Here is a 25,235-nt window from a genome sequence, read left to right on the forward strand (position 1 = left end):
TGCCCTCTTTCGTGAGAAATTGTAGAGTTTTGTATAGCTTTTGATTATTATATTGTACGTTAAATTTATATTTTAAAATTTAGTACTCATATATTCTTTGTATGTATTTGTTTAGTTGTTTATTTGTTTGTTCCATCGTTCCAAAGTTGCTTTGATTGAGGTTCAGTTCTTTTTAGTTCATGTAGTGTACTTGAAACGTATACTCCATATGTCCATGAAAAATAGTCTCATTTTGCTATTTTGGGATGTCCATAAAAAATAGTCTCATTTCGTAAAATGGAAAGTTTCTCTCACATACTTTTTCACTTTTTCTCCCCTCTTCATAATTTACCTACTTATTCTCTCCATCTCTCTTACCTTATCAATTTCTCATTAGAACTTGTGTCATCCACAAATAATAGTACTATTTTCTGTGGACAAAGGGAGTATTAATTTTTTTTTAAAATTTTTATGTATAACATTCTTTGAAATAGTAGTTTATGATTATATGTACATTGAGCACATGTAAAATAGTTATAAGTATTGAGGGATGCTCATTATTAATACATTTTTCTGTTAGTTTACAACTTCAGTCTTTAGTTCTAGACATCATGTAAACCTTTTTTATAATATTTTTTATTAGACATTTATTCTTTGTCACAAGCATAATTATACAATTTTTATCATCTAATTCTTTTTTGTTCATTTATCTTAAAATTCTCTGAAAGTTTTATGGCCCGTGCATAGCACGGGTGGTAAAACTAGTTTTGTTGAAAACAAAGGTGAAGAAAATTATCGGAGAAGCTTTCCTGCTCTGCGCGGGAATAAGTAGAAGAAGAGAGAGACCTAACGCCATCGCTGACCTTTTATTGTCTTGCTCTTTCCCTCTCTCTCCGTTTTTAAGCTGTAAACATGGCTCGAAATAAGGTAATTTTCTCCATTTTTCATTAATGATTTTGTTTTTCATTTTCTCCTTATCTTCTGTGGGTTATGGACATAGATTTCTCTGTTGCAGTAATGAAATTTATAGGAAAACTAGCCACTTCTTTTTATTAAATAAAAAAAATGGATGACAGGAAAGTCTGGTGCTGCTGATTGAAGTCGGTCCGTCGATGCATGGTGTGCTGCCGGAAGTTGAAAAAGTTTGTTGCCTACTTGCAGAGAAGAAGGTACATTCAAACATTTTTTGTTGCTGCTGTTGTTGCGTTCAGCATAATTCTCTTTTCAAACTCAATTAGTGATCGCTGCCTTGTAATTTGGGTGTTTTCTGATAATTGTGGGGTTTTTTCTATTTTTGTTCTAAAATAGAACTTAGATTCCTCGTTTGTTCTAGCGTTTTTTTTTGTTCCGGATTTGGGAGAGACGCATGACCCTCATGCGTCTCTTTTTAATGAGACGCATGATCGTCATGCGTCTTTCATAGAGACGCATGAGGGTCATGCGTCTCTATTTTTTTTCGTTTTTTTTTAACGACGCATGAAGGTCATGCGTCTTAGGTATAGACGCATCTCTCTCATGCGTCTGTTGTTTTTAAAATATAATAGACGACGCATGAGCGTCATGCGTCTTAGGTAGAGACGCATGAGGCTCATGCGTCTCTAACTTGCTTAAATCAGTTCCCACGGCAGAATAGGCAGAATACGCGAGAGAAAGAGAGGAAGACAACCCGTGCGATTTCCTTGGCGATTTCCTTGGCGATTTCTTGGCGATTCCCTTCATATTTCGGTAAGTTTCCTTCAATTTTTCAACATTGTTCTCGTATTTGTTGTTTATTTGCATATTATTAGGGTTTTGATAAATCTTTTGTATACTTACTATATTAGGGTTTAATGAAAAAAATTGTCTTTAATTGTTGTTGGTTTGTATATATATTTTTGCAGAAATCATGCAAGTATACGTGAGTTTATATTGGGGTGGTAGAATATATCAACTTCCTCAAGTGGGTATTTGTTATGATCCTCCTCGTGCGAGAGCTTCCATCGTATTGGATTCATGTGTCTCATTATCTGAATTAGTTGCAATGATATGTGTTAAGATAAGAATAGATTCAAACCAACACTTCATCGAAATATCTTGGAGGCATTGTTTCTTGGGTACCGGTACGAGTTATGTATGTACTGCGGTTGACAGTGATCAAAGTGTGTTTTATATATTCAATGCGGCTCTAAATTCTACTCGACATATTGAATTATTTGTTGAGTATTCGTATGTTGGAAATGCCTTCATCCCACCAATTGTTGATCATGGTGTTGGATCATCTACGAGGTTTGAACCTTTGAGCATGGATTGCGGTATGAATGAGCAAACAGATGTTGCAGATGCTGCTGATGTTGGATTGAATACTCAAGAGAATGTAGAAGAGCATGATGATGTTCATGTTGTACGAAGAGACCTTGATGATCCAGAATTGTCGTCATCCTCGTCTGATGAGATTTTAAGTGATGATTCTGGTGCTGACTCTAGTGATGAGGAGGTAGTGTATAAACCCGTCGTGCAAGGTGAACAACCACTTCCAGAATACGTTCACACCGGGTTGAAATATTTTCGCAGACTGCCTAGTGGTCCTTCTGAGGTACCTGAAGTTGGTAATGAACGCAGTACCATGTACTGGGATGAAGAACACCCATATCGGATTAATGCGGGAACAAAATTTGATAGCAAACTGCATGTGAAGACTGCTATTACTATGTGGAGTTTGAGGCAACATCGGCAATTTAGGGTGGTTGAGAGCAAAGTAAGAAGGTGGCATGCCGTGTGCAAATATCCGGCAGGGAGGACAGAAGATGGGACAGCTATTATCAGCGAGACCGACGCTGATAAAGCGAATGAATGTCGGTGGAAAGTTTCTGTTACACACATGGCCCATGATGATATGTGGGAGATTAGGAAGTGGTGTGGACGACATAGTTGTGAAGGCCATCGTAATGATAGAGGACATGCTAACTTTTCATCACCAATGATTGCTTTGTGTATTCGACATCAGTTGCTTAAAAATGCCGAGTTCAGTGCCGCAGCCGTAAGAAATTTTGTTCATGACAAATTTCATGTGGTAATCAGTTATAAGAAGGCATGGTATGCACGGAGAAGGGCTTTAGAGATTGTATTTGGTGGATGGGAGGAGTCATTTAGGGATTTGCCAGGCTACATGCTTGAACTGCAGTATAGGAATCCAGGCACAATCGTTGAGTGGAGGCACAACGAGTTGTTGAGCCAGGGCCGTACTAAAGTCTTCTATTATGTGTTCTGGGCACTTGGGCCTGCTATACATGCTTTCCAGGAGTGCCAACCCGTTTTAACAATAGACGGGACTCACCTTCGAGGAAGATTTAAAGGTAAGCTTCTTGTTGCTTGTGGTGTTGATGCTAACAAGAGATGTCTGCCTGTTGCATATGCTGTTGTCGATGAAGAAACTGGCGACAGCTGTGAGTGGTTTTTGGATCATGTCAGAATCCATGTGGTGAAGTACGAAAGGGAGGTGTGCATCATTTCGGATAGGCATAAAGGAATCCTAAAGGCTATGCGTTCTGATGAATGGAAAAAGCCGCCGATATGTCACCACAAATTTTGTTTGATCCATGTGAGGAAAAATATCTTGACTAAACTTAAGGGTAAGGGAGGTAAAGCGAAAGGCATGATATGGGCATTGGGTGTCACAACTCAAGTACGCAAGTACGTGCGACGGCGACGTGCACTACGGGAGGAAAGTCTTGTTGCGATACACGAGCTCAACAAAGCCAAACAAGAGAACTGGTCTCTTTGTTACGATGATGAACTGAGATGGGGGGTGCCCTCAACAAACATGTCAGAGAGCTACAACAACGTGTTGAGAGGTATAAGAGAGCTACCTATTAGAGCTTTGGTTGATCTGACATTTTGGAGAACAGTGGAATGGTGGGCAGAGAGAAAGACAGAAATACAACATACCGAAGGTCGGTTGACCCCGTGGGCGAGGGACAAACTTGCTGCGTATGATGCAAAGGGGCAAATGCATTACTGTTCAGTACTTGACCGAGAAAAAGGTCATTACCAAGTTCGAAGTCGTCCCCGTGTTGAAAAGGGACAGGCAAAGGGCAATAACAGACAAGACGTCGAGTTTATGGATTCAAAGTGCAGTTGTGGGAAGTGGCAGATGTGGAGAGTTCCTTGTTCCCATGCGTGCACTGTTGCCAGAGATCGAGGTAACTCTATGTTTGAACTCATTGATAAACACAACCACAAAGCTACGTGGGAAGCACAGTACTATGGTGTCTCATTTCAAGCACCAAGACACGAAGACTATTGGGCAAATCCTGGATGGAAATTACGTATCACACCAGAGCAGTTGCTTCCGCGAAAGCGTGGACGAGGCAGAACAAGGAGGTCGGTTGACCCCGAGCGGGCGAACTCTCTGTATTCTGCCAGCCTGCAAGTTAGAGACGCATGAGGATCATGCGTCTCTTCCTAAGACGCATGAAGCTCATGCGTCTTAGGGAGAGACGCATGAGCCTCATGCGTCTCTAACTTGCAGAATGCAGAATACAGAGAGTTCGCCCGATCGGGCGATTCTATTTTACTAATTTCGCCCGATCGGGCGTTTTCGGATTATTTTCACATTTACCTACTTTAATTATATTTATAACACATAATTAATAAACTATTTAGTTATTCATTAATAGTAATATATTAATATTCAATTAAGACTTTTCAATAGAATAGAAACATGATTAATTCATCAACATAGAAACATTAACATGAATTTGAGCACCAAACAATAACATAGATATCCAAATATCATATCATATGCAACAATGTTGCAATCAGTTCAATCAATCCGAGCAATTCTACCATCATTCTTCATGCTACTTATACGACGACGGAGTGTACTTAGCCGGTTCAATCCCCTTGTTCTTCCTCGAAGATAGTCTCTTGTACACTTTGCTCACGAGCTTCCCAACCCCGCTGCGTGATGAACCCTCCGCAGCTGGACGAGGTTGGCCATGGATGCTATGAACAACGTCTTCTTCCTCATGTGCCTCGACAATATTGTCATCTTCTTCTTCATCATCGTCTTCTTCTTCAGCTTGTACAGGAGGCATGACCTGATAATTCTGGAAGAATGAATCGACCGACGCTCGGGCCCCACTCCATTGCGACATGTCTTGGCTTTGTGAATATGGGCGACGATTCCAATCGGGCTCAGGCTGGCTTGGAGAATGCAGTGGACGGTCCCACTGCGACTGAGACTCATGCGTCGGGTGTGAATACCACTGGGGTGGGTCATGCTCTTGATACTGCGCCTCTGGTGCTACATAATCGGGAGGCGCCTGAGACATCCTAAACTGCTTTGTGTAGCCGTGTCCCCCAGTCCGAACACCACGCGCTCCACGACGCCGTGGAACTACTTCTTCTTGGTACGGCATGACCACATCCTGATGTTGAGAAGCGGGGTACTCCATGACATCACCGTTGTTCGTATCTTCGAGGGTAGTCCTAACAATTTCTCGAATCTGGCGCACTCGGGGGTCCATTTCGTCTTCCGTAGTTAAATGGAAAACCCTCTGAAAAGCCTCAACCTAGACAAAAAATGATACCAATATCAATAAGAAACAATCTATATCACATGAAAGCATATAGTTTAATATAACAAACTTACAAATAGTCGCATCGAAGCAGCCGACTCATTCATCCCAGCAGTGGCCCGTGCCCCAGGCCGAGTCATGTACGTCACTGTAATTCTGTTATACCACGCCATATAACTCGGGCTCATGGGAATATCCAAAGACATTGGTGCGGCGTATTCGGCAGCTTGGAACCTTTCGTACCTCATGTCCCACTCCCCAATGTAGAACTGATGCGTGGTTGCCCAGTTGTTGCCCTTCTTACCACGCCGATCATTTTTGCCTAAATGATCGGCGTTCCTTAGCATCCTGTCTACATTCTGCGGTATATCCTGGTACCGATTGAACTGTCGTCGCACTCGTCCAGGCTCATGGGCCTCGACATAGGCCCAACATACCAAGTAGGTCTCGCACAGAGAGCATCCAGTCACATCATTGCAGTAGTCAGGCAGTATGCAATGTGCGTATGGCGTCCAGATAAACTACAAAACAGCAATGCAAATGCCACTGAATAATTCCGTAATAAGTTCATAAATGAAGTCTAAACCGAAATAATACTCACCTGGCCAGGTCTAATCAGAGATATTTGGTCACGATAATGCTCAACCGAATGTCTAGGAGCATTTCCTATCTGCGTTGTTCCTTTCCACCTGTACATATATTTGATGTAAGCAAATAATCCAATATAAATTAATAAATAAATATTTAGATATATACCTGGCGCCACATGGTGTATATGGCTCGTGTACAACTGGTCCAATGAACGCAGGCCTCAATGTGGGCATTCTTTCCCACGCCCATAGCTGCAGAAGCATCATAGGCCCGCCCAACTCTTTTCTCTTATCCATGGAAGCCTCGCACAGATAATGATAAAGGTAGGCCAATGCCGCACTTCCCCAACTAATATTCTTCACCTCTTCTGGATCCCCAAGCCCATTCAACCACATAAATGGCACCTTACACCCCGTGGTGTCCGGTAGAATGAGACCTCCTAATAAAATTAGGGCATGGATACGTGCCCTTTGGATGTATACGTACATAGGTAGGTCATCACCCAGAGGCATCCTTGTCTGGTTGATCAGTGCGGTCATCAGCAAACCGCCTTGCTTTGTCTCTGTGGAAGTATCTGGTATCCATCCCAACAGATCGCGGCACTTGCTGGTCCAGTCTAAAAAGTTGTCATGATAGTCACGCCCTGTGAAAACGCGACCATCCGCCCTCAAGCCCCAAATGGCTTGCACATCTTCCAAGGTGATCGTCGCCTCACCGATCGGTAGATGGAAAGTGTGCGTCTCCGGTCTCCAACGCTCAATCAACGCCGTGATCAGCTCGTTGTCCACCTTCATGGGCTTCCCACAATCGATCACGCCTTTGAAACCAAAGACGTCAAGCCAATATCTAACATTCTCGTGAATTTCGACGTCCCAAGTCTTGCTTTCTGTCCTTCGGACTTTAAATACTTGGGTTGTGCCCTCTTTCATGAGTTTATGTGAAATGTGATGTTTCTGTAAATTTAGCAAGGACGGGTCTTCGGGTCCATATAATAATTGCTCACTAGAACTTGAAGTCTCCATCTAATCTAAAGTACAAATTCACAAAACAACAATTACAAATTACAACACAAATTACATATCCATTCAAATTCATCTTCAAAATAACAACAAATCATAAATCAAATGATTGATTCACTCCAATTCAACACCATTCATGCTTTATAAGGCCTAATTTACATATAGCTACTAAATTAGAAGGTTAAATTAAAATATGCAATTCAACCTATACTTTATTCTTCAATATCAACCAAAATCACAACACCAAGCATCTCTAATATATGAATAACTATACAATAGAATGAATTTAGCCACTAAAATCCATTATAATTAACTAAACACCAAAAAATCGGACAAAATTGAGCAATTTGTTATAAACCCTAATTTACAAAAATTAGGGGAAATCTAAACAAACTATGCAAATTAACAACAAATAAGGAAGGAATGTTGAAGGATTGAATGAAACTTACCGGAAAAAGAGAGGAAATCGTCGGATTCGCTAAGAAATCGCCAAGGAATCGCCGGAAGTCGCCTATCAGAATTCTCTCTCGCGTGTATTCTGCCTTCTGCCTCTCGCGGAACTGATTTAATTCGACATAGAGACGCATGAGCCTCATGCGTCTCTACCTAAGACGCATGACGCTCATGCGTCGTCTATTATATTTTAAAAAACAACAGACGCATGAGAGAGATGCGTCTATACCTAAGAAGCATGACCTTCATGCGTCGTTAAAAAAAAACGAAAAAAAAATAGAGACGCATGACCCTCATGCGTCTCTATGAAAGACGCATGACGATCATGCGTCTCATTAAAAAGAGACGCATGAGGGTCATGCGTCTCTCCCAAATCCGGAACAAAAAAAAACGCTAGAACAAACGAGGAATCTAAGTTCTATTTTAGAACAAAAATAGAAAAAACCCGATAATTGTGTGAAATCGCCCAAATTCAATGCGTTTGCATTAAATAGAATCTCTCCATGGCCGACGTGCGTCTGCAATTTCTCTGATTTTTTTAACTGCCTACATTCAATTGACGCAGCTGATTTACGGAAAGTATGATGAAGTGGGAGTTGTGGCCTTTGGTACTGCAGGTATTTCGCATGATTTTTGGTTGGCGCGGTGATTTAGCAATGCTGTCTTATATTTGTCATTTTGATAGCTGGAGACTGAATGTGCTGAGTTGAAATTTCAGATACTAAAAATGACTTGACAGCGGAAGTGGGCGGGTACGAGAATGTGACTGTTTTGAGGGAATGGGGCTCTTGTGGATGTTCTACATCAACTTCCTCGAGGAAGTGCATGTGGAGATTGTATCCAATTTATGTGCTAAAGTTTGGTGTTCAGCTAACTATTCTCTTAGATTGGCTTCTAGATGATTTACTATAGCTTTTTACTTTGATATGGGTTGTTTGTTATATTGCCAATAAATCTACCTTTGTGTTCCCTCAATAATTAAGGAAACAAACTTATCAGTATGAAGGAAGAAAATTCCCATAAGCAAGGTGCAGGGAAGTAGTTGGTTGCATTTTTCTAATTGAGTTTAATGTTTCATCTATCCCAGGTATTGATCAGGTTTATTGTTGAAAATGATTTTTTCATATGATATAGTTGCTTGCTGAAATGATTTCATGGTAAGCAGAGTCTGTTTTGATGTTTTTCAAATGATGGAATCCATTACCTTAACTTTGCTGAAGTTCTTGATGCTGTTGTTGTTGGGATGGATATGATGATAAAGAAGTATAAGGAAACTAACAAGGGAAAGAAGCGTTTATGCCTCATAACTAATGCAGTTACTCCAACCAGACTCCCATATGAGGGAACAAAGGAGGATCAAGTAAAAACAGTTGCAGCACAGATGATGGCACATGGCATGAAGATGGATTGTGTTGTTGTTAGAGCACAAAAAGATTGGGATGTGGACAAGAAGATTGTGGAAGAGAATGACTTCCTTTTAGGTCTGCTTTCCCACAAATCTTCTTCAAAGGTGTATGTCGGGAATGCAACTTCCTTATTAGGTGCACTAAGGACTCGTAATATAACACCAGTTACTACATACAGGGGTGAATTTGAGCTGAGTTCTATAATGAAGATCAAGGTGAGACTCCTGTATCCCATGATTTTGCTACTGCTTATGATAATAAACCCAGTTGTTATTACTTTGTTGAAATACTAGCTCACTTAGTTGTTGGTTGGATACAACATAGTTGGAGGTAGCTTTCATGTATCAACATACTGTGGACCTTCTCGCTCCATTTTTATCGAATCAGTTGGCATATTAATATCATCCATGAATGAGCTGTGTATTTTCATGTCCTAGTGTCGCTCTGGATCAATTTTTCTTATTTTTCACTTGTTTAGTCTTTTCAATATGATGATATTTCGAATGCCTGCTTTCACCTTCTACAGTTTCATTATCATCTTTCCTAATTTTTGACTTTTTGAGAATTGATAATGAAGTGCCGAATCTTTTCATACATGTAACATCATCAGATGTGTATGTTTAGATATGTGTTCAATCATAGACAATGGTTGATTTGACATAACTGTGTTAAGGATAAATAGCATATATATTTGGAATCTGTAATTTGAGTTACGGAAATGTTTCTTGAAATAATTTTGGGTTATACAACCTCAGTCGGTTGAAGACCATATATGGCCATTTGCTTGACTCTTTGCTTTCACACTGAGGATGCAAGGTTGTCCCAGAGAGAGGAGACAAGTAGACTTAAACCCATAGTTTTGGCTCTTCGATGTCAATATGAAATGACCAACTAATAAGAAGCTTAAGTTGTCAGACATCAGATACCTTTTGATATCTAATGTTTTAATGCTTAGCCAAATGATATATCTTTGATGAACTACACTGTAGGCTAGAAGCCTAGAACTGCACTTTACGTGTTTAGTTACCCTTGGTTCAGTAGCTGTCTACTGTGCTTGCTTCTGAGCTTTTTTCTAATATATGCAGTTGCATATACTATTGACAGTTTTCATCAGATACATCTCTACTTCTCCAATGTTAAACATTTCGGTTTGTCTTGATTTACTATTAGGTCTGGGTCTACAAGAAAACATGTGAAGAGAAATTTCCCACATTGAAAAAGTATTCTGATAAGGCGCCTCCAACAGATAAATTTGCCTCACATGAAATTAAGGTTGATTATGAATACCGAAGTATTGGAGATCCCAACAGAGTTGTTCCACCAGAACAAAGGATCAAGGGCTACCGCTACGGTCCTCAAGTTGTCCCTATATCATCTGCTGAATGGGAGGCTGTGAAGTTCAAACCAGAGAAGGGTTTGAAACTTTTAGGCTTTACGGATGCTTCAAATATCATGAGGTAAGATCTGAGTGCCTCTTGCCAACCCTCGTAATTTTTCATGATTTAATAATCCTCATGGAGTTGCTTAAGAGCTTGTTATTTCAATCATCATGTGCTCAAAGACATTATTATATGAAAGACGTAAACCTCTTCATTGCTGAACCTGGGAATACAAAGGCCATTCTTGCAATTTCTGCATTAGCAAGAGCAATGAAGGAAATGAACAAAGTAGCTATAGTCCGCTGTGTGTGGAGACAGGGGCAGACGAATGTTGTTATAGGGGTTCTAACTCCTAATGTGTCGGCGAAAGATAACGTTGTAAGTAGCTGCAAGGAGAATTGCAAAGAAACCTATCTTGAACATGACATTAACATTATGCCTTCTAAACTTGTAGCCAGATTCATTTTACTTCAATGTGCTGCCTTTTGCAGAGGATGTGAGAGAGTTCCAGTTTCCATCATTTAGCAATCTCCCTTCATCAATGCAGCCAAATGAACAGCAGCAAGAGGCTGCAGATAAATTGGTACAAATGCTCGATCTTGCTCCAGCTGACGGAGAGGAAGCTTTGCCACCCGATCTCACACCTAATCCTGCTCTTGAGGTACTATCTTTGCTGATTAAAATTTGAATAACACTTTTTTTTTACTGGCATCACTAAATTTCCTATACTAGTTTTTCGGTTATGGAACATATGGCCTGTCCGTTGTGTTTACAATAAAAGATCTTGCGAAGATAAAAGTTCCTGTTATTATTTAAAAAATGACATGCGTGGTCCCACATGACAACTCCAGCGCTTTTATCGCTCTCTTGAGTTGAGATCTAAGGACCCACCCAAGTGCTAATATCCCCCAAATTGATGAGACCCTCAAAAGGATAACAGAGCCTAATCCTGAACTTCTTCATCAAAATACAGCCGTGATTGAGGAATTTTGTAGGTCCTTTGAACTCAAAGAAAACCCAAAGGTTATGTTTATCTCATTGCACAACATAGTTCTTTGTCACAACATCCCTTGACATTTTCATATTGAAAGTTGGTCTATTTTGCAGCTGAAAAAATCATCTAGAAGAATAAGAGAAAAACCAACTGGATCAAGTGAAGAAGGGGAAGGAGTTGCTGCTGCTGGCCAAGCAATGGACGCTGCTGAATACACGTCTCAAGTCAAAGTCGAGCAACTGGGAGATTCAAATACTGTTCAAGAATTTGAAGCCATGATGTCTCGTCGAGATAGTCCAGACTGGGTTCGTAAAGCTTTCCAGAGTATGAAGGATAAGATATATACTCTAGTAGAGGACTCCTTTGAAGGAGACATATCAGAAAATTCTCGAGTGCTTAGTTGCTCTCCGCAGAGGTTGCATTTGTAAGCAGGTATACTGCCTGAGACTGCTTTTCCCTCTCTCCTACGCTCCCTAGAACCACATAGAACTGGTAAACACGAGTTAAATTTGGAATCACTCCATTTTTTTACAGGAACCAGAACAGTTAAATGATTTTCTGCGCCATCTCAACAAATTCTGCCATGAGAGACACCTGGACAGCTTATCTGATTTTTTAGCATCAAACAATGTGATACTAATAAGCAAGAGTGAATAACCTGAGAGGTTTGCTCTTATAATCTCCATCTTGCTGAGTCCTTTCTTTTCAACTCTGTACAAAATGAATTCCTATTGATGTAACATTATCTCCACGCAGCAACGTTCCAGAAACTGAAGCACGTGTTCTTCGACTGAAGAGTGAGCCTGTTAGGAGTGAAAGGCGTGAGGGGAACAGAGAGCACGAGTTATGCTCCTTAATCAAAGCAACAATGTGTAAATGCAGAGAATAGAGGAATAATCACTTGATTGAATAGAATGTAAAGAAATAACAATCCTCCGCAGAGGCCTATGACCAAGTCGTCCAATACAAATGATCTCTCTAAGATCATCAGCTACTCCTACTGACCCCCTTATATAGGCGGCTAAACAAATCTACAATAATTCAAAATAACAATAAAATCTCTGAAATTGAACTAACTAATCAGGCGAGATAATATTGGGATTTCCCCTCTAACCACTTCCCTATTATTTTGGCCAAACCTCTCCCCTCCAACAAACATCCGTATCAGAGCCATAAGCTGAGGAATGATCTTTGAGGCGATACCCATGAGTGCATATTTTGACATGAAAAAGATGGACGGTTTTTACCATTTATGTTGAAGTAGCCAAAGAACTGAAGCAATGAGAGTGATGTTGTCTGATGCCTGAAATCTTTTAATGGATGTGAGGAAAGGTTGTTGTGGTCAAGTGGGTCACTCACATTTCTGAGACACAATTCAGTTAATTTATGAAACCTAAACCCTATCCATTCTAATTGTAATCAAGGTGAACTGTATTTGAGAATCGATACACTCTAGTGAAGGTGGTTGCATTGTGCATTTGAATGTAAACAAATTTGTTTTGGTCTGTAACTGTTTAGTCTTTCCCATGTTCATTTACTTCAAGGTGCAAACCATATACTCTTAACTCGAAAGACAAAATTCATGTTCTGGTCTGTCACTGTTTATTCTTGAAGAAAATCAAAACAATCACATACACATAATTGTACAGGAATATACTTGAGATGCAAAAGAGGCCATCTTAAGACCAGATGGAGTCTGATACTGAGATTTTACAAAAACTTGCCAAATCTTATCAACCATTGTTTGCGTAGATCAGTTTATTTTGCAGGCAAGACCAAAACGAAGCAACGGTTTTACCCTTTAAAAATATATTTTCAACTCTGGTTTCCTAGTTTCAAACCCCATTACAAAAATCCTATCTGCTTTGATCCCCTCGTTTCTTCCACAACTTCAAGAGTGTCGAGCCAGAAAGGAAGGGAAATGAAGCTAAACAAAACAGAAGTTAGTGATACACTTTCACTAACTCAATGTCGTAGATTAGCCATGAGTTTGGCGGAATATCGGCTCCTACTTGAACATCTCCATAACTGCAGCACAATCATAACAAAATTGTGCAGATTTTAAAAATAAATAAATTAACTTCAATGGGCTAATGGGATGTAAGATTGTGGTGGTAGTTTCAAAGTATCTCTTAGATTCAATACATACCCCATGGAAGGTGGAATGATTAACCTCCTCTTATCACCAACACGCATACCTGAAGAAATCATATTTTGAGATCAAGGTTATAAATGAAGGCTAAGGACATTGATATTTGATTGACAAGAAAAGCTAATACACTAGTAATAATCAGCTTCAGAAGAACATACCATCAATACCAACATTCCATCCGTCGATATATGCTTTATCACCTGAATGTAGATAGAACGAAAATGATGATAAGATCTCAAAAAAATGTCATTTTGGCTTCTTCTCTCTTCACAGAAGTCAAAAGTCAACTGGGATGGATGGTGGTCTGTTAAGCATACGGATATTCTTACCTAGCAGAAACTTGAAGGCAGGACCACCAACATTTGAATCATAAACAAGTCCACTCTCCTTCAACATGCCATTGTAGTGGATCTTGATCTGATCCATATTTCGTAGATCCACAGTATGTGACAGAATAGAGCACATATATCAGGTCAAACATGAAACATGGCATTCAGATATAAAGCTACTTATCTCTGACCAAGCCAGCAAATAAAACATACCTTTTTGCCAGGAACAGCCACTCTCCCACCTGGTGGTCCACTGCTCAAATCTTTAATAGTCAATCCATTTGATAAGGTCCTCGTATCAAATGGCACTATTTTAGTGCTCTCAGTCTCAGTTTCAGTCTCTTGATTATCTAACATCTGAATTGCACTCACATCCAAGTCTCCCTTGCCTTTACTCTCCTTTTTCTTTCTCTTTTTCTTGATTTTATCAGCTTGACTGTCATTAGCTAGTAACTCAGTTACTTTGGTGTCGGTGATCTGAATTGCACTCACGTCCAAGTCTCCCTTGCCTTTACTCTGCTTTTTCTTTCTCTTTTTCTTGATTTTATCAGCTTGACTGTCATTAGCTAGTAACTCAGTTACTTTGGTGTCGGTCATATTGCTGCATAAAAAAATTTATGATAAAACCACAGCACAAGAGATTATGAGCTGGAACTTGGAAAAGTGCTTTACAACTGATTTATCAGAAGTGGAAAGTGTATTAGGAAGAGCCGTCGTGTTGAAATAGGTTAATTTGTAATCTCTGAATTACCTTTGTAATAAGTGTGTTGTATAGATACTCAGATTAAGACTCTCCAAGAGTTATTGAATTGAATATGACGTTGACCACTAAAAGGGAAAAAAGGCATGTGCCACTTACCTATCGATCTGGCCCTCTTTATTGTCTCCATTTTCTGCCGGAAGATCATCTATTTTTCTTTCTGCATGCTCTTCTTGCATGACTTCAGCTTGAAGATCATCTGTTTCTCTGTAAGTGTGTTCTATTTGCATGACTTGAGCTGGCAAATCATCTGTTTTTCTTTTATCACACACTTCTTGCATGATTTCAGCTGGCAGATCATCTGTTTTTCCATCAATATGTACTTCTTGCATGACTTCACCATTACTCTGTACATTGTGACATTCAGGACCGCATTCTTCCATACTGGTTTCTTCAGGTGTTTGTTGCTGTTGACATTCTCCATTTTCAGCTGGCAGATTCTCTGTCAAATTATCAGTATGTAGTGAAACTGGCCCAACTAAATCTTCAGTAATATTCTGAAATTTTTCATCAGTTCCTTCTGTAAGTTCTCCTTCCAACAGTTCATTGCATCTCCCTTTTGATTTTGGGCCATTTGCAGAGTCCGATTCTAGAGCTGTCATCAAATGATCTCCACCAACTCCCATGCTAGAGCATGTACCAATAGAACAAATACTCATCAAGGGTACTAATAAGAACTTCCAATGAAAGATTTAGGACTACCACTTATCACTAAATAATCATAAATTTGCACCACTCAAGTGACTCAACTGACCTCTAAAAATACATCAAACACACCCAAATAGGAAAAAGAAAAAAAATCTCACAGATCAGCCGAGGCCTCAGCTCCATGCTCTTTACACACTCTGGGGACACCAGGGTCCTCATTATCGGTCTGAACTTCATTGGTTCTCTTTGTAACAGGGCATTGCTTTCTTTTCTTTCTGGGTTTTTCCCTTATTGGGGATCACGGTAAGGAAGAAATTAAGCACATTGCGAGTAAAAGCAATATAAATATAGACACTCATATTGATAGATGATACTCACTGATGATGAGATTTCATCTTATTAATCTCTATCCCTTCTTCATCCAGCGATGGCAGTTGTGTCACCCTACAAAATGAAACCATAATATATATATACAATCTCTAATCTTGATCACATATTACTTGATAATTGATGCTGAACATTCAATACTGAACAAAGAAAGTGGGGAGATTAGAAGCAACAATATGCCTTAAAAGCTTCAAAATCGTCAGTAATAAACGGGGTAAATACACCATACATACAAAATGTTTCACCAATGTTTCAAATTAGTACAAAAAGTTTTAAGTTAACATATATCATACAAAAAGTTTGATTGGTGTTTCAAATTAGTACATTCTGTCAAATAACACTAACACCGTTAACTTTTTCTTATTTTTCATCCTTCACTCCACTCCAAATTATTTCTTAGTGGAGTGAAGGATGAAAAATAAGAAAAAAAATTAACGGTGTTAGTGTTATTTGACGGAATGTACTAATTTGAAACACTATTCAAACTTTTTGTATGATATATGCTAACTTAAAACCTTTTGTACTAATTTGTAACGTTGATGAAACATTTTGTATGCATGGTGTAATTACCCCGTAATAAACTGCTGTATTACCTTTGTATTTTGTCACTGATATCATCGGTCTGTTGCTTTGATTGACTACCACATATATCAGCATCTTTTGCTTCATCTTCCATTTCTCCATCATCACCACATGTAGTTGTCTTCGCATCTTTTTGACACTCAACATCCATTTCACCAGCCTCCTCTTCCTTTTTGGGTGAACTTGCATCATTATCTGACCCACTCACCCATTGTCTTTTCCTACCTAGTTTATTTCGACCCTTTTTGCTCTTCGGCTTATCCTTTTCTGGCATAACCTCATCCATTCCTTTGATAATAGAAAGCTCAAACCATAAGGCCGATACTTCTTGACAGCATTAAAGTAGATGATGAAAAATTGAAAATCACAATAACCATTCAAAACTATAAAGGCCAATTTGTACAGGTGAATATATGTTCTTGCAATATGAGAACTTCTAGGATAAGATCCCACTTACATCTATAAGAACAGGAGTTGTGCATCTGGAGCTTTAATAAATTAAGGTACACGAGCACCAAATGGATGAACATTGATTTGTCTAAACATACCTTTGCTATAAAAAACAGGGGACCCTGGAGAAGAAACTTGACATTCATCATCGTTAATGAAACTGACATCGTATCCTTCATCACCCTCACTATTGTAATTAGATCGATCTGTAGGGGAGTGTTCAATATCGACGCCATATGACTCTCTGATTAAATCATAGTAAAGGAAGGCCAAGAAACACACACCAAATAAAACATATGCGATAGAAAAACAAGAAATGACACTGTTGAGTTTATGTTGTGGGGCTATGCAAGGAATCTTTTCCCAAAACTTCATACCAAGCAAGATAGCAATGAGTAAGCACAAAAATGTAGTAAACCTTGAGGCACTAAACTAACTTTATAATTAGAAGCCACAAACATGAACAAGGATACGTATCACTACGACCATTTGAATGCCCACTCTGACGGACATAATAGCCAGTAAGGTAGACACTTCGTGGACCAACTACAGAAAAAACCACATCATCCGCCTCCTCAAATTCCAATTCAATATGGGATGACTCCATTCGGCCTGGTAGCAGCACGCAGAGAAGAACCGGGCTTCTATTACCCACATTACACTGTACCACGGAGCTCTTTGAAGACTCACCAAATCCCAAGGTCGCCTGACCAGTCATAGCACATAGACAACATCAACAAAATTCATTGAAAAACAACACAACAGCACAATCTCAAATAAGGTTTCTAGCAGCTTCTGAAGCAAATTCAATTTTCATCACAACCAATATACATTACATAGAAGCAAACGAAGGACAGCCGGATACATTCAAAGCACTTTCACCAAATGCATGAACTCTGATCAGATTTTAGCTTCTTAAAAAACAACGTACCTGTGAAATGCGAAGCCTTCCTGCTGCCTTCTCACAGGAATGCGTTATCGGTTTCCCCGGCTTTACCTCCACGCCTGCAACGTAAAAACCAATCCACACATAAATCACCGAAAAAAAAGGAAGAAAAATGCGCGCGACGGATTTGTTCTTCCATTTCAAAAATATCTGAGAATAAATAGATTGAAAATGCTGATCACTCAGAAAGAGAGAGAGGCTTACCCCAGAAGGCCATGATCAGTTGAGTGTTGGTGTTGGGATTTCTCCCCCTTTTAAACCCTAACCTGAGCTCGATAAATTTTGTTATGCTATACAGATTAAGGTATGTATGGCGGGAGAATATATTCTTTCTTTTTCCCTTCCATTTTTTATTACTATTATAAAATATAAATTAAATATTTTAACTTCTAATGCAGCTAACAAAAATACTTAAGTATAATTCCTTAATTAAATCTATTTATTGTTATGAATTGATAGAATTAGGATTTCAGATCTCCCGAGATTGATACAATTGATGAAAATACTACTCCATTAAATAGTGCCATTTACTTTGAAGGCTTAGGAAAAGGAAATAATTGCAATAAAAATGGGTGAAATCACAAGCAAATGACTCTTGTCCAAAATATCCAAATATAACTTATTTGTGTCATCAAAATATAAATTTAATACGTTACATAATAAAGGGGAGATATCATAAAATATCAACACATTATTACATGTTGATTAGTATTACAGCTTTTTCTCTCCCACATATTAGTGCAAATGCAAATGAATAAGGTTTTGTCTTTAAACCGCGCATGAAATAAATGATTTTTTATTTTATTTTTAATGTTATTTACAGCGCTAAATTGTTCTTCATAATTCACATTGCCATTTTCTGCCAACGTCAGTACAAATTAAATTTTTGTTTATTTGTATTCAAACTATCAACTTTTTTGTAAATCGTACAATCTATGGAACGACTATGAAATACTACTAATAGGAAAGAATTTAAACTTTCTCGACAATTTTTTTGAGTTATGACTAAATATTTAAAATCGAGCCAGACCATTTTTGACAGCTCTATCACTGTGAGGGTTAGGATTTTTCCCAGACACATGGTCACCTTCTGGCTATCCTGCAGACGGAAGCCTTTCAGGCGAGTGATCCATTTACGTGCCAACATTGTCCGCACAATGGCTTTAATCGGGGTCATACTTAGCGTTGCAGAGAACTGAGGAAGGGTTTTTATATAACTAAACCTGAAATTAAATATCAAACTAAAGTCTCAATTTGGTCCTTAACATATTGTTTTTTTTATTTTGGTCCAAAACATTATCTTTTAAATTATTCGGTCCCTCACATTTGAAATCGGATCACATTTGGTCCATTTTGGACGGTTCCGTCAAATTTTTGACTTTTTAATTACCCCGTCACTAATTCGTCACCAATCCGTCACTAACTGATCCGTCACTAATCCGTCACTAATCCGTTAGTTATAATGTTGACATTTCACTACATAAATCTGGCCCCTCTAAGTGTGTCTCTTACGGTATATACTTCATAGGATGACAATTGTTATAATGCTGGACGAGGAACGCCCTCTCTCCCTTGTCTTCACTATGTTCCAATGTGATTATTCAGCAGGAGGATAAAAACGCGAAGAATGGGGCGGTCCAAGATTCTGATAGTGGTGGTTACAAAACTCCGGCGGCAGCAACGCCAACGAAGAGGTATACTGCAAATGATGAGAACAGAACACCAAAGAGAATGCCAATCCCAGTGGCAGCCACTCCTCCAACAGCGTGTAGCGCAATGCGGACAGCTAGGACCCCATTCACGCCGAGCGTTCGTGCAACTGAACAAGTGGAGTACTCGTATGAGGAGAGAAGAGCTGGCTTTGCTGTTGCTAAGGCACTCTCCCTCGTTGACGTTTAGACCCATGTCGTTTAGGTTAGGTTTGGTTTTGTTTGTGCAGGTATTGGCATAGGCCATTGATCTATGGCTTCTACTACTAGTTTACTATTGATGCATATAGATTAACTTTCCTTCATATCTGTTCTTGTTTGGATTGATATTAATCATTTTGAGTTGTCAAAATTCAAAAGATCTGAGTTCAAGCTCGAAATATTTCACTCTCTTTGTCCCTCGATTCAGATTTCTAAGTAAACATCTTGTTTCGGATTATGTGAAGCTAACATTTTGCGTTGCCATTTTTCCATATTTTCGTATAGATTCGTGTCATATTCCTATGTTAATTATTATTTTTAAAAACCATACTACATAGTAGTAGTAGTAATTCTTAATGCATGCAGGTTGTATCATTTGACACAATAATTTATGCTTTTAGTTTGTTTGTTTCATATTTTGTAGTTTGACATTTGTGTTTTTCATAATTTTATAACAATAAAACATTTAATACAATTAATAAATAAAAATATATAATTCTATTATGGTATATTGGCATGGTTGAGTGGTCATCGATAAATTATCAAAAATATAATATGATTGAGTTGGAGAAATATTAAAAAATTGAAGAGAGATTAATTAAATAGTCTAGACAACTATTCGTGATTGTTTTAGATTAAGTTATTATAAATGGCATGTTCATAATTATAAATATTTAAAAAAATTAAAAAATGAAAAATTAAATTATCTTGTTGCACGTAGTTCTAACTTCAAAAGATATGGAGAATCCATGGCTTCGGATTAGTGAAGGATCAGTTTCTCCCAATTAGTGACAGATTAGTGATGGATTTGTGACCCGATAATTAAAACCGTCAAAAATTTGACGGAACCGTCCAAAATGGACCAAATGTGATCCGATTTCAAATGTGAGGGACCTAATAATTCAAAAGATAATGCTTTGGACCAAAATAAAAAAAAACATAATATGTTAAGGACCAAATTGAGACTTTAGTCTAAATATCACTGGGAATGATAACTTGAAAAAAAGTTGATTTTTGGTAGCAACATTTTTAAAGACAACTCTATAAGATCACCAGCCAGCTCTGCTGTTTGTGTTAGAAAAAATTCACAACAGGACTGTTGGGAAATAAACACATGCAATTACGAATATGAAAGAGAATGAACACAAGAAATTGTTTACCCAGTTCGATACAATGTGCCAGACGATGCCAAGCCAGGGATTTCACTATATAATTTCAGGATGATTTAACAATGAGGGAGCACCTCTATTTATAAGCAACTAGAGAGCCCTAATTCTAGTCAAACTAGGAAACATATATCACAAGGAAAAAAATACTCCAAGGAAACAAATCCTAAACATGGTAGGAGATAAATTAGGCTCCATAATTAACAATATCCCAATTGGAGACTAACAACTCCTAAACAACCATTTCCTCGTGATCTCATCCCTTCATCCGCTTAGCATCGCCTAACATTCTCTTCAAGTTCCAAGGCCAATTGAAGCTATGCATAGCTTCAATTTCTCTAAGGTCACCACCTTAGTAAACATGTCTCCTGGATTCTCACTTCCAAGTATCTTCACAAGTTGCATGATTTTCATCTCCACTTGGTGTCGGATGTAATGATACTTCAACTCCACATGCTTTGTCCTAGAGTGAAATGCTGGATTCTTCGCCAAGAAAATAGCACTCTGACTATCACTGTAGAGTATGCTACTCTTGTTCTCCTTCCCAAGTTCATCTAAGAAACTCTGCAACCACACCATCTCCTTGCTTGCCTCTGTAGCAGCTACATATTCAGCCTCCGTAGTAGACAAAGCAACGGTCTTCTGCAACTTAGAAGTCCATGAAATAGCAGTACCACCATAAGTAAATACATACCCGGTTGTGCTTCTTCTCCCATCAAGATCATTGGACGCCAAGTCTGCATCCACATAACCTGCCAGCTCGACATTCTTGCCATTGAAACATAAGACACTTTCTGTAGTACCTCTCAAGTATCGAATGATCCATTTAACTGCTTCCCAATGTTGCTTTCCCGGATCACCCATGAACCGGCTCACTACTCCCACTGCTTGTGCAATATCTGGCCTCGTACACACCATTGCATACATAATACTGCCAATTGCTGAAGCATAAGGAATTTTCTTCATTTCAGCACGTTCTTCTTTTGTACTCGGCGACTCCTTCTTCGACAGCTTAAAGTGACTGCCTAAAGGCACACTTACTGGCTTCGAATTATCCATGTTGAATCTTTCCAAAACCTTACCAATGTAAGCAGCTTGCGAAAGATACAATTTTCCTGCCGCCTTGTCACGCTCGATTCTCATGCCCAAAATTTGATTAGCCTCTCCAAGATCTTTCATGGAGAATCGTTCAGACAATTGCCTTTTCAACTTATCCATCTCCTTTTGATCACCTCCTGCGATCAACATATCATCAACATATAATAACAGGATAAGATAGCTCTTGTCAAACCTCTTGTAGTAACAACAATGGTCAGCGTAGCATCTTTTATAGCCAATCTCCATCATGAATCCATCAAACTTCTTGTACCACTGCTTTGGAGCTTGCTTTAAACCATACAAGCTCTTCTTCAACTTGCACACAAGGTTTTCCATGCCTTTTACTACGAATCCTTCAGGCTGTGTCATGTACAACTCATCCTCCAAATCACCATGAAGGAATGCCGTCTTTACATCCATCTGATGTAACAATAGATTTTCTGCAACTACCATACTCAACACTAAACGAATAGTAGTTAGGTTCACAATAGGAGTGAACACATCTGTATAATCAATACCGTATCGTTGCTCAAATCTCTTGACAACCAGCCTAGCCTTGTAGCGCTTGCTACCATCAGCTTCACCTTTGATTTGATAGACCCACTTGCAATGCAATGCCTTTTTCCCTTTAGGAAGTTCCACAAGCTCCCATGTGCCATTCAGGAGAAGAGAGGCAAACTCGTCATCCATGGCAATTTTCCACCTTCGTTTATCAGGGCCTTCTCCTGCCTCTGCATAACACTCAGGCTCACCACCATCAGTAAGTAACAAATAGAAATTAGAGGGCGAGTACCTATCAGGTGCACGTCGCTCTCTAGTCGATTTAGGCAGCGGAATAGTCGGTGGTGGAGTGTTTGGTTCTTCTTCAAGCACCTCTTCAGCATTTTGACTCTCCTTGCTCCCACTCGAGTTTGAGATGTCTAGCTCGACCACTTGGGGCTCAGAACTGCTGGGACTCGACGCCTCCAATCTATCCTTGTACAATGCCTGTTCATTGAAAATGACATCTCTACTGCGAATAACCGTACGGTTTTGCTCATACCAGAGTCTATAACCGAACTCATCGCCTCCATAACCAATTAATGTAAACTTAATAGATTTAGCATCCAACTTACTTCTCTCAACGGAACTAACATGAGCATAAGCAACACAACCAAAGATGCGTAGGAAAGATAGATTTACCTCTTTTCCTGTCAAAACCTCCTCGGGTATCCGAAACTCCAAGGGAATTGATGGACCTCTATTAATTAGGAATGCAGCTGTGTTGACTGCATCTGCCCAAAAACTCTTTGGCAATCCACTTTTCAACCTCAAGCATCTTGCTCGCTCATTCAACGTTCTGTTCATGCGCTCTGCGATTCCATTCTGCTGTGGAGTTCCTTTCACAGTTTTCTCCAAGCGGATTCCATTCTCGGCGCAAAACTCCTTGAACTTTGCAAGTTCATATTCTCCTCCATTATCGGATTTTAAACACTTCACCTTCAGCCCGGTTTCAGTTTCAACAATGGCTTTCCACTTCCTGAAAGCATCAAACGCATCGGATTTACTCTTCAGAAAATAAACCCATAGCTTTCGAGTAGAGTCGTCGATGAAAGTCATATAATATTCAGAGCCTCCTAGGGACTTCACAGGTGCTGGTCCCCATAGATCACTGTGGACCAACTCCAACTTCTGTGTCTTCAATTTTTTGCCTCCTCTTGAGAAACTCACCCTTTTCTGTTTCCCAAACACGCAATCCTCACACATGCCAACTTCAACAGTTTTCAGGCCAGGCAGTAAACCTCTTGAGCACATTATCTTCATCCCTTTCTCGCTCATGTGGCCAAGACGACAGTGCCACAAATCTGCATTATTTGCCTCACTTGCAAGATCAATGCAATCTTTGGAGTTAGTTGTGGTATACAACGTACCCTCCTTCTTACCTCGAGCTACTATCATGGCTCCCTTGGTAATCTTCCAATTGTTGCAGCCAAACGTCACGGTGTAACCTTCTGCATCAAGCTGCCCAATCGAAATCAAACTTCTCTGCAATCCAGGAATGTGTCTGACTCCATTCAGTTTTATCACAGATCCATTGGACGTCACTACCTTCACGTTTCCCTTTCCCACGATATCTATGGGCTCGTCATCAGCCAGATGTACCTTCCCAAAACCGCCAGAAACGTAGTCTTCCATTATCTCCACATTGCTGCAGGAGTGGAACGACGCTCCATAATCCAATACCCACGATTCCATCGGACTACTGACACTCAAGACCAACGCCTCGCCATTGTCATCAGATATGGTAGAGTTTGCTGTCTTCTTGTCCTTCTGATCCTTATTCTTATACTTCTTCGGTGCCTCACACTGATTTCTAAAATGCCCAAACTCATCACAATTCCAGCATTTAACTTTATCCAAATCCTTCTTGGTTTGGCTCCTTCTTCTGGAATTTGATCTTCCACGATTTTGCTTTCCCTTCGATCTGCCTCTTTGTTCTGTACTCAGTGCTGATCCTGAAGTAGAAGATCCTGATTCTCTCCGGCGAACTTCCTCACCAATCATCAGATCTCTTACTCTGTCAACTGTTAGGTTTGTCTCTGCAGCAGTAACTGCTGTCACTGTGCCAGCCCAACTCTCAGGCAGAGACGATAGCAAAATCAGGGCACGAATTTCATCATCGAATTTTATATCAACCGAGTTCAATTGCGAAGTAATCATGTTGAACTCGTTGAGATGTTGTTGCACCAACTTTCCCTCTTGCATTCTAAAATTAAACAATCGTCTAATCAGATGTACCTTGTTTGCCGTTGATGGTTTCTGGTACATGTCCTCCAAGATCTCCATCATCTCCTTCGTTGACTTTGCTGCAGTCGTGTGATAAGCCACATCTTTAGACAACGATAGCCTAATCGTGCTCATCGCTTTTCTGTCCAGCAGCTCCCACTCCTCATGTTCCATCTTTTCGGGTTTGGTTTTTAAAGGCTTCCAGAGATCTTTACCGTATAGGTAATCCTCAATCTGCATCTTCCAAAATCCGAAATCAGATCCGTCGAACTTCTCTACAGCAATTTTTCCGTCGATCCCCATCGTGATTTCTGCCTCTTAAACCCTAGGCTCTGATACCAGTTGTTGGGAAATAAACACAGGCAATCACGAATATGAAAGAGAATGAACACAAGAAATTGTTTACCCAGTTCGATACAATGTGTATCTACGTCTGGGGGCGATGCCAAGCCAGAGATTTCACTATATAATTTCAGGATGATTTAACAATGAGGGAGCACCTCTATTTATAAGCAACTAGAGAGCCCTAATTCTAGTCAAACTAGGAAACATATATCACAAGGAAAAGATACTCCAAGGAAACAAATCCTAAACATGGTAGGAGATAAATTAGGCTCCATAATTAACAAGGACAAAATTCGCCTCTATTGCAAGTGTCATCC

At 39.4% G+C, this 25,235-nt stretch overlaps 2 protein-coding genes and 1 pseudogene across 2 annotated transcripts; 1 reads left to right on the forward strand and 2 right to left on the reverse strand.

Moving 5' to 3' along the window:
• Positions 1-863: 863 nt before the first annotated feature.
• On the forward strand, positions 864-12,899 carry LOC121761730 (annotated as a pseudogene).
• Positions 4,777-7,875, reverse strand: LOC121761733 (protein MAIN-LIKE 1-like). The gene is made up of 5 exons (XM_042157357.1): positions 7,597-7,875; positions 6,294-7,155; positions 6,139-6,226; positions 5,612-6,058; positions 4,777-5,531 (listed from the first exon to the last, which is right to left on the reverse strand). Exons 2-5 carry the CDS (start codon positions 7,148-7,150, stop codon positions 4,818-4,820), a joined length of 2,106 nt encoding a protein of 701 aa, XP_042013291.1. The 5' UTR covers positions 7,151-7,155; positions 7,597-7,875; the 3' UTR covers positions 4,777-4,817.
• Positions 12,900-13,020: 121 nt separating the features above from the next.
• On the reverse strand, positions 13,021-17,911 carry LOC121761732. The gene is made up of 13 exons (XM_042157356.1): positions 17,838-17,911; positions 17,619-17,692; positions 17,161-17,393; positions 16,786-16,931; positions 16,249-16,525; positions 15,647-15,712; positions 15,427-15,555; positions 14,720-15,247; positions 14,074-14,461; positions 13,861-13,948; positions 13,690-13,731; positions 13,529-13,577; positions 13,021-13,407 (listed from the first exon to the last, which is right to left on the reverse strand). Exons 1-13 carry the CDS (start codon positions 17,848-17,850, stop codon positions 13,323-13,325), a joined length of 2,118 nt encoding a protein of 705 aa, XP_042013290.1. The 5' UTR covers positions 17,851-17,911; the 3' UTR covers positions 13,021-13,322.
• Between the last annotated feature and the right edge of the window lie 7,324 nt (positions 17,912-25,235).

This window comes from Salvia splendens, chromosome 13 (assembly GCF_004379255.2).
Source record: "Salvia splendens isolate huo1 chromosome 13, SspV2, whole genome shotgun sequence".
In the NCBI taxonomy this organism is placed as follows: domain Eukaryota; kingdom Viridiplantae; phylum Streptophyta; class Magnoliopsida; order Lamiales; family Lamiaceae; genus Salvia; species Salvia splendens.